The sequence below is a fragment of the Hibiscus syriacus genome, unplaced genomic scaffold (genome assembly GCF_006381635.1).
Source record: "Hibiscus syriacus cultivar Baekdansim isolate YM2019G1 unplaced genomic scaffold, ASM638163v2 tig00116958_pilon, whole genome shotgun sequence".
In the NCBI taxonomy this organism is placed as follows: Eukaryota; Viridiplantae; Streptophyta; class Magnoliopsida; order Malvales; family Malvaceae; genus Hibiscus; species Hibiscus syriacus.
Genome location: NW_024063484.1, coordinates 214620 through 223915, shown reverse-complemented (window position 1 = coordinate 223915; position 9296 = coordinate 214620). Strand labels below are relative to the sequence as shown.

Below are 9296 nucleotides of genomic sequence, written 5' to 3'. Positions count from 1 at the left end.
AGGAATTACAACTTCTCTCGATCTACCAAGGAGAAAACAATGATAATTCTCTCTTGATAAAAAGGAGAAAACAACTATCAAGAAACTCTCTCAATTCTCTAGTATTGGGAGAAAGCTAGAATGATTTGGGATGGTTTTGAAGCTAAATGGATTAGGGTATTTATAGTTGAAGCTTAAGAACTAATTTGTAAATACCCTAAAGTATAATGACTAAATTATGATTATACCATTTAGCAAATTTCAACAATTGTATACTGTCTTTTGACCATTGCACCGAATTGTGCATTAATGGCTGATTTCTGTGCTGACTTTTAACAATCTCCCACTTGAAGATTTGATTGAAACAATCATATCTTCATACCATTCTTTCTACCTTGTACCATCATATTGCTTACGTTTCTGACAGGCCACAAGAGGATCGACACCAAGTAAATTTATCAACATTGATTGTCTTCGTCATGAAATCGGCTATGTTGTCTTTGGTATGGATTTTCTGCATATCTATCATTCCTTCTTCCACCTTTTCACGAATGAAATAATACTGAACTCGTATGTGCTTTATCCTTGAATGAAATGTTGGATTCCTCGCTAGATGCAAGGCGCTTTGACTGCCAAAAAACATAGAGGCATACTCTTGATTGTGCTCAAACTCCTCCAATAGCATCTTCAACCAAATTGCTTCTTTATTGGCTTGTGTAGCTACTACATATTCTGCCTCTGTTGTGGATGTAGCCACAACTGACTGCAATTTTGAAACCCGGCTTACAACTCCACCAGCAATTTTAAACACATATCCTGTAGTAGATTTGCTTTTATACAAATCTCCTGTATAGTCAGAATCAGCATACCCATTGATAAGTAAATTTGATCCTCCGTAACATAATGCAATATTTGAGGTCCCTTTGATATATCTCATGATCCACTCCCACTGCTTGTGCAATGTCTGGTCTTGTACATATCATAGCGAACATTAAACTTCCCACTACCGATGCATACGGTACTCGAGACATCTTCATCCTCTCTTCTTCACTGCTAGGACTCATACTAGAGGATAATTTGAAGTTAATTGGAAGAGGGGTAGAAATTGACTTACAATCTTGCATGTTGAATCATGACAAGATCTCATTCAAGTAATTCTTTGTGAAAGCCAAATCTTCATAATACTTATTTCTCGGTGAATTTGCATCCCTAGAATCTTGTTTGTTGATCCCAAGTCCTTCATTTCAAATTTCCTAGCCAGTTGTGCCTTCAATTCTTCAATATGATCTTTGTTGGGTCCTGCAACCAATATGTCATCCACATACAATAACAATATAACAAAATCGTTATCACCAGACCTCTTGAAATAAGCACAAGGGTCTGTATTAAGTCTGTTGTATCCAAGACACATAATGAAGGAATCAAATCTCTTCTACCAATACCTCGGTGCCTGCTTTAGACCGTACAGAGATTTGTTCAACCTGCAAACCAAACTCTTCTTTTCTTTTTCTTCAAAACCTTCAGGCTGGAGCATGCAAATCTATTATTCATGATTTCCATGAAGAAAAGTTGTTTTAACATCTAGTTGCTCTAGATGTAAGTTCAATGTAGCACACATTGCCAAAACTACTCGAATTGTTGTTAGTCGAACCACAAGAGAAAATATTTCATTAAAATCAATACCTTCTTTTTAAGCATATCCTTCGACCACTAGTCTTGCACGATACCTCTCAACTTGATCGTCACCATTTCGCTTGATTTTGAAGACCCATTTGTTAACAATTGGCTTCCTTCCCTATAGTAATGTCACAAGGTCCCATGTATTATTTTTATGAAGTGCTTCAATTTCTTCTTGCATTGCCATCATCCACAGTGAAGCATCTGAGTTGTTTATTGCCTCCTGGTATGTTGATGGCTCACCGTCCTCTGTTAAAAGGCAGTATGCAATATTTCCTTCTATAACATAATCTGAGTGCCAATTGGGACGTCTTCTCACACTATCTGATTGACGAGTTGTTGGAGCTTCAGAACTCTCTGGTTCTTGTTCATCATGTGTTGGTTCTGCTTCAGAAGAATCTCCTTGTTCAAACTCATTTTCCACATGTATATGCGTAGTCTCTGACTTTTCAGCGCTATCATCGTCTCCTTTTCTTTGTAGTTTATCTTCTACAAAGATAACATCCTTGCTGATGATCACTTTGCTGGAAGTGGGATCCCACAAGCGATACCCCTTTACACCATCAGCATAACCCAAGAATTTGTATTTCCTGAATTTTGGATCCAGCTTTGAAATTTCTTGGGAGTTGTACATCACGTACACAATACTTCCAAATACATGGAGGTTTGAATAATCAGTTGGTTTACCAGTCCACATCTCCATTGGTGTCTTCAGTTCTATTACAGTTAATGGAGCTCAATTCACCAAATAACAGGCGGTATTGACTGCTTCTACCCATAATGATTTTTCTAGGCCTGCATCCCTCAACATTGCTCTTGTTCTTTCTAACAAGGTTCTGTTCATCCGCTCTGCCACTACATTTTGTTGAGGAGTGTTCACCACTGTGAACTGTCTTTTGATGCCTTCTTTCCTGTAAAAATCATCAAATTCTTCACTTGTGTATTCTTCTCCATTATCTGTTCTGAAACACTTGATCTTATTTTCATAATCAAGTTCCACTCGCGCTTTGAAGTTTTTGAAAGTTGAAAACACATCTGACTTCTTCTTAATAGGGTACACCCAACATCTCCTGAAGTAGTCATCAATAAATGAGACAAAGTACTTTGCTCCGCCTAGGGATGTAACTGGTGCTTGCCATACGTCAGAATGAACCAATTCTAGAACACTTTTGCCTCTAGAATTTGACGTGTTGAATTTCAACTGGTGTTGCTTACTTGTTATGCAATGTTCACACAAAGTAAGTGATATATTTGTTAAGCCTGGAAGTAGTTTTTGCTCCACAAAGAATTTCATTCCTTATTCTGACATGTGTCTAAGTTTCTAATGCCATAGCATTACAGAATCTGAACTACATGAGGCAACACAGGCTTCTGCTTCTAGCAAAGTCTCTCCCTTCAGCATGTATAAGTTTGCAGCTATCTTTTCGCCTTTCATCAGCACAAGCGCTCCACGAAACACCTTCATGATTCCTTTTCGTGTTTAAATCTTGCTTGCATTATTATCCAACAATCCGTAGGATAATAAATTTTTTCTTCAGGCCTTTCACGTGCCGCATATCTCGAACAACTTTAATTGTTCCATCATACATCTTTAATTTGATGGTCCCCACGTCAACTATCTCTAAGGCATGATCATTGTAACTATACACAGATCCTCCTGAGACATGTTCATAATGATGGAACCATTCTCTTCTTGAGGTCATGTGATATGTTGCTCCTGAATCAATGAGTCATATATCTATAAACTTTTTCTGTCTTTCACGGTGGTTAACGCTTTACAACATAGAGCATCTTCATCATCTGAAGTGTTTGTGGTATTACCTTGTGGATTAGAGTTTTTATTTAGACTCCAACAATCATTCTTCAAGTGACCCTTCTTTCCATAGTGGTAGCATTTTAAATTCTTTTTGCTTCTAGACTTCGATCTGCCATGTTTGTGACGGCTGCTTTGGTCACGTTTTGTTGATCTCCCTCTCATCGTTGTCATCTTTTTCAACGCTTTTTCTTGTTGTAGATTTACTTGTCTGTCTTCTTTGTTCTTGCGCTGATTTTGTTCTTGTAGAACAGCAGCTGCAATGTCATTGAAGACTAGACTGGTGACATTACTGTTTGTTAAGTTGATAATGAGTTGATCATACGAATCAGGTAGACTTTGAAGTAGAAGTTCAACACTTTCTTGTTCTCCTATTTTACATCTTAGGAATGTAAACTGAGAAAATAAAGTGTTCAACGTGTTTAAGTGCTCCATCACTGAAGTAGATTCTGACATCCGGAGAGTGTACAATTTCCTCTTAAGGAAAATTTTATTATGCAACGATGTGGCCTCGTACAATTTGGTGAGATGATCTCATATCTCCTTAGCTGTCTTCTTCTCCTCGATGCTTGACAATATTTCATCTGCTAATGCTAGATGAAAGTTTTCCATAGCATTCTCGTTCATTTCGATCCATTTGTTGTCATCTGTGAAATATACTGGCATTTTACTGATAGTTGCTAGACAACCATCTTTCCTCATGATGACCTTCATCTTCAATTTTCACAATGAGAAATTTCTCTCATTGAACTTTTCAATATCAAATTTTGTTGTCATAGTTTCTATTTTGAATAGTTCCCACTATTTCACTATCGCGAATAGTTCTCACTATTTCACTATCGTGAATAGTTCTCTAGAACTTTCAAAATATGGGTAATGCATTCTTACTTTCTTACGTTGGATGATTCATCTTTTGGTGGCAACCACAAAGACAATAAGCAGATATTACATATTCAAATCTGGCTCTGATACCAATTGTTGCGGAAGACGGCTATCGGATAAAGCAAAATCGCAACTAATAATTTGATAAAATAAAAATGAAGATAAAAGAGACAAAATTTACGTGGAAAACCCCTAAATAATATAGGATAAAGCCACGGGCAACGGTAGAAGAATTTCACTATGAGAAAATAGGAATTACAACTTCTCTCGATCTACCAAGGAGAAAAAAATGATAATCCTCTCTTGATAAAAATGAGAAAACAACTATCAAGAAACTATCTAAATTCTCTAATATTGGGAGAAAGCTAGAATGATTTGGGATGGTTTTGAAGCTATAATGATTTGAGATGGTTTTGAAGCTAAATGGGTTAGGGTATTTATAGTTGAAGCTTAAGAACTAATTTGTAAATACCCTAAAGTACAATGACTAAATTATGATTATACCATTTAGCAAATTTCAACAATTGTATAATGCCTTTTGACCATTGCATCGAATTGTGCATTAATGCACCGATTTCGGTGCTGACTTTTAACGTATAAATGATCATTGAAGTATGAGTAAATATTTGTTTTCCTCAATGAAATTTTAAAAATAAAAAAATAGTCATTAACGTTATCGTTTTGTAATAAATCGACCATTCGGTCGTTAACAACCGTTATTGCATTTACAGAAATCTAATGTAACACATTTAAACGGCTAAATTGATATTGTTTGGCCACGTTGACACATTTGACTAGTCACATTGACTCATATTTAAAGTTTTTTATTTACTAAATAGTTGCCGAAGTTGTTACCGCTGCATCATCTTCGGTGACAAAGGAGGAGTTGACGCTGACAGTAGCATAGAGCAGGAAAGAGTACACGGTCAAGCTTTTTCTTTCATCTCCCTTGTTGGTCGTACTTCGGTACTCTGGTCTAGCTAATCCTTTGCCTATCAAAGAAAAAGAGAACTATGTAAAACCGGGAAAACACCATGCTTGCGCCCTTGCTTGTGAGAATGGCGGCATGACAGTTGGTCGGTCGATGATCGGTGAACGACTGTGTAGTTCACAAGCTATGCGGCGGATGAAATAATATGACGTATTGATGTGGATATGAGATTAGAAATACAAAGATAGCAATAAAAAATAGAAATAGTATTTTATAACGATAACTGAAAAACAATGTCTATAGTCCATTTCTACATTTACATTCAAAACTTTTCTCCCTTCTTTATAATGTGGCTCTTCTCACTTATTGAACTTTTTTTTTTGTTGGAAGCAAGGAAATTCAAGTTTTTCTAGTTAATGAAGATACCCTATTTTATCTTGTTGATGAAGAGTTAGGTTGTTAAACACTATACTTTTCCTAAAGAAATTTTTTGTCATGAACACCAGGCTGTTTAAGTAACAAGTTTCTGGCATATTGAATAATTATAACTCCTAGGAGAGGGAAAATGTTAATTGAAAACTTTTAACCACCTATTTTAAAAATTGTTGACAAAAGATCAAATATTAATTCAAAGGTAAAATAAGAGATTAAAAATAATGATAGCAATGAAATTAATCATTGTAACAATCAAATTAAAATACGCTGTAACATGTATTTAAATGCTAAAGCAGATAAAATAGCCAAATATAGTCAGGAGAAAAATAATCATAAAGATGATTAGATTAAATTGTGTTTATGTATATAATAAATAAAAAGTAGCATTATTATTTAAAGGGGGCATGCAATGGATTTAGGGAAGCCTATGAGCCGGAACAGGTAAATTTTTGGTCGACCTAATGAATATTATATCTTTAGTCCGACATTACATTCGATTTAATTTGGACTTAAGAAATTCTAACATCCCATTTTAATTTGGGCCTAAGAAAATTTCACTCAAGAAACCCGACCCAAAATTCACACTAGAATCAAATTTTAAAATTTTTTAATAAATAAATTAAAGATCTAATTAAAAAAATATACTATTATAATTATTTCTAAATGTATAAAAAAATTATATCATTGTTTCAAATCTAAGTCAAATGTTTTTTTATCTTAAATCCAATCCAACCTCATCTTTCTAGATCCCAACCCAAACCCATATTTAAAAAAAGAATCCAACTTTGTAAAATCGAATCAAAATCCATCAAACTCAGGTCAAATTACAATCCCTAAATGCATTGAATTTACAATTACGAGATTCATCTTGCTTTTGCTGCCCTGCCCAATGCTAACTTGTTTAACACATTATATCTGCAAATTAATTAACCACACATTAAATCTGCCAATAATTATAACACATCAACGTAGATGACAAAAATAATCTCCACTTGTATCCCAAAAAAATAGAATACCAATCAAATTTAAAACGCACCATTACAACTTCGCTCCTAGACTTTGTACAATTGATTCAGCGCCACTTATCGCTCAAATTTAGGGTTAATCTATAAAACTACAAAAACTAAAAGCAATGTCCAAACTCCAGAGGAAAACTTGAATTGGAGAAAGACATGAGTCAGATATCCAAGTCATGCTACATACGTAAATTACTTTGTTAAAAGCATGTAACACCCCATTTAAAAGGGAAAAGCGAGTCTCGGAATTTGTTTTTAATGAGTTTTCCATAATTAGGAACTACCAAAATATGCTAATCAAAACAAACATTTAAATATGCTATTCAAAATTCTGGACCATTAGACACAAAAAAGGACTCTTGACACGCATAAATTTTGGTGGCGGATAAATACCATGCTGAGGAAGAACAGAACCAAATTTACTCTTCCATGGGTTGATTCTCTTCTGTCTGGGCTTGGGACACATTGACTTTGATTTTTGGAAGATGAAGTGATGAATCTTGTGCAAGAGCAAGCGGAGCTTTGACCAAGTGAATATCATGCTCCAATTGCTTCCTTGCTTCTTTTTGCCTTTGGACTTTGCCCGTCTTAAGCCTAGAAAGAGATTCAAAACGGATGGGTTATTTAGCAAATTGCATGCTATAATATCTTTTAATAGGAAACAGAAGTGCAAACCAACCTGCTTTTGATGTGGTCAGATGCCCTGTCTGATCTGATTTTATCAATCTTTTTAATGGCCTTAAGAGTATTCTCTGCAAGGTTTCTATCATATCTCTCCGGCCTATTACGTTTTCTCTCAAACTCAAATGTTGAGTCCTGGTGAAAAAGAAAAGAAACATAACTCAGTGTTTTGGTTTAAACATTGTATGCAACAGCAGGTACTGATTATTGATGCCTTAGGCTATCACCTGAGTCATGTCCTTTCCATGCAAACGCCTATAGGCCTTGGTCCATTTTACTTTACGGGGATTCCTTTTCATCTTGAAGTTCTTGTGGCATTTGGATCTGCAAAAACGGAAAATCTGCAAAAAGCAGTCAAAAAGCCTATAAATGATTTTAGTTGATGCCTTTAATCTGTCATGATATTGACACGGCTAAATTTTGATGAAAAGTGCATGTATTTCCACACCATCAAGCATATAAACACAGTAGCAGGTAACAAATTATATGGTGTTGATATACACACACACATACTGCATTAAGAGTAACAAAAACTGAATAGAAAGACAGAAAGGTAACCTCTACCAGTGTCAACAAACTAAAGAAAAGCCGAGTCCATAGCATCAAACAAAATGTGTAATATTATAAGCCAATATGGATAAGAACTAAATAGAGGCAAAGCAATGAATTTTGAATATAAATGTAAAATTAAGAGAGAAACACTTACCTTGGCATCGTTGCGAACGAACTGAATACCATGCCCCGGATATACAGTGGAGGAACAAAACCAGCACTTCTCCAATCTCATCTTGCTCTCAAATCAACTAAAAAAACAATTTCCAAAGCAGAAAGTAGCAATAGCAACATCAGAAGTAATTAAATGATGAGATTAATTAGCAATAGCTAAGGGGTATTCTGTAATCTCATCTAGTTCTCAAATTAATTAAAAAAAATACAATTTGTAGAATAGAAAATAACAATAGCAACATCATAAATCATTACTTGAAGAGACTAATTAACAATAGCTAAGGGGTATTCTGTAATCCCATCTTGTTCTCAAATTAATTAAAAAAAATACAATTTGTAGAACAAAAAATAACAGTAGCAATATCAGAAATCATTAGATGAAGAGACTAATTAGCAATAGCTAAGGGGTACTCTCCAATCTCATCTTGTTGTCAAATTAATTATAACAAAGTACAGCTTCCAAAAAAAATAACAATAGCAATATCAGAAATCAATGCATAAAGACACCAAACAGAAATAGTTACGGGGTATGTACACTTAAATGCGTAAGTTGACAATAGCATCAGAAGAGATTCATGTATAACACCGTCTGATACTTTCGTGCCTTCAATTCTTCAGCTTTTCAAGTTTATTAACTAGAAAAATTCCAATCAAGAAACTCAGCCTATTTACATTATCCAAGCGAAACAAAATTACTTTTAACAATAAACGCTAAACCTAATTGGAAATAGTTAAGGTGTCCCGTCGCTATCTCTCGGCGGAGCCATCCTCCGCCACTAAAGACCTCAATACCGGTGCGAAACGATTTCACATCAATACCAGCGGATGGAAGCCGCGAATAACATCGATTGCGAAAATAGCGGCGATACCGATAGCTTTTGAAAAACCTCCTTTCCAAACAAAGTAAACAGAAAGAGACAAGGTATCAAGAAGTAGGAGCGTAAGAAGAAAATGAAATATAGCAGAGTTATGCAGAGGCAGAAACCAGATAACTCAAAATCTCGTGAATCAAGTAGGAAAATATATCTTCAAGTTAAGTTCAGGGTTTCAAAACGTTACATTATTTAACTTCCCGGTCTGCAGACAGGAGAGGGCTAGGATCAGGGACTAGAGGAGGAGGACGCTTGCTTGGCGGCTGGGATGTGTGAAGAGAGAA

The 9296-nt window shown here is 35.3% G+C and overlaps 1 protein-coding gene across 1 annotated transcript; it reads right to left on the bottom strand.

Moving 5' to 3' along the window:
- Positions 1–6954: 6954 nt before the first annotated feature.
- Positions 6955–9296, bottom strand: LOC120189573 (probable ribosome biogenesis protein RLP24). The gene is made up of 5 exons (XM_039192821.1): positions 9200–9296; positions 8121–8217; positions 7642–7755; positions 7413–7549; positions 6955–7327 (listed from the first exon to the last, which is right to left on the bottom strand). The coding sequence occupies exons 2-5, from the start codon at positions 8199–8201 to the stop codon at positions 7153–7155; spliced, it is 507 nt and encodes a 168-aa protein (XP_039048752.1). The 5' UTR covers positions 8202–8217; positions 9200–9296; the 3' UTR covers positions 6955–7152.

What these genes read in the sequence shown, in the direction of transcription:
- LOC120189573 (XM_039192821.1), bottom strand. Translation starts at nt 8,201, where the DNA reads ATGAGATTGGAGAAGTGCTGGTTTTGTTCCTCCACTGTATATCCGGGG. An exon ending in ATGGAAAGGACATGACTCAG is followed by an intron (nt 7,550 to 7,641) that starts GTGATAGCCTAA and finishes CTTTTTCACCAG; the next exon opens with GACTCAACATTTGAGTTTGA. An exon ending in TCTGACCACATCAAAAGCAG is followed by an intron (nt 7,328 to 7,412) that starts GTTGGTTTGCAC and finishes ATCTCTTTCTAG; the next exon opens with GCTTAAGACGGGCAAAGTCC.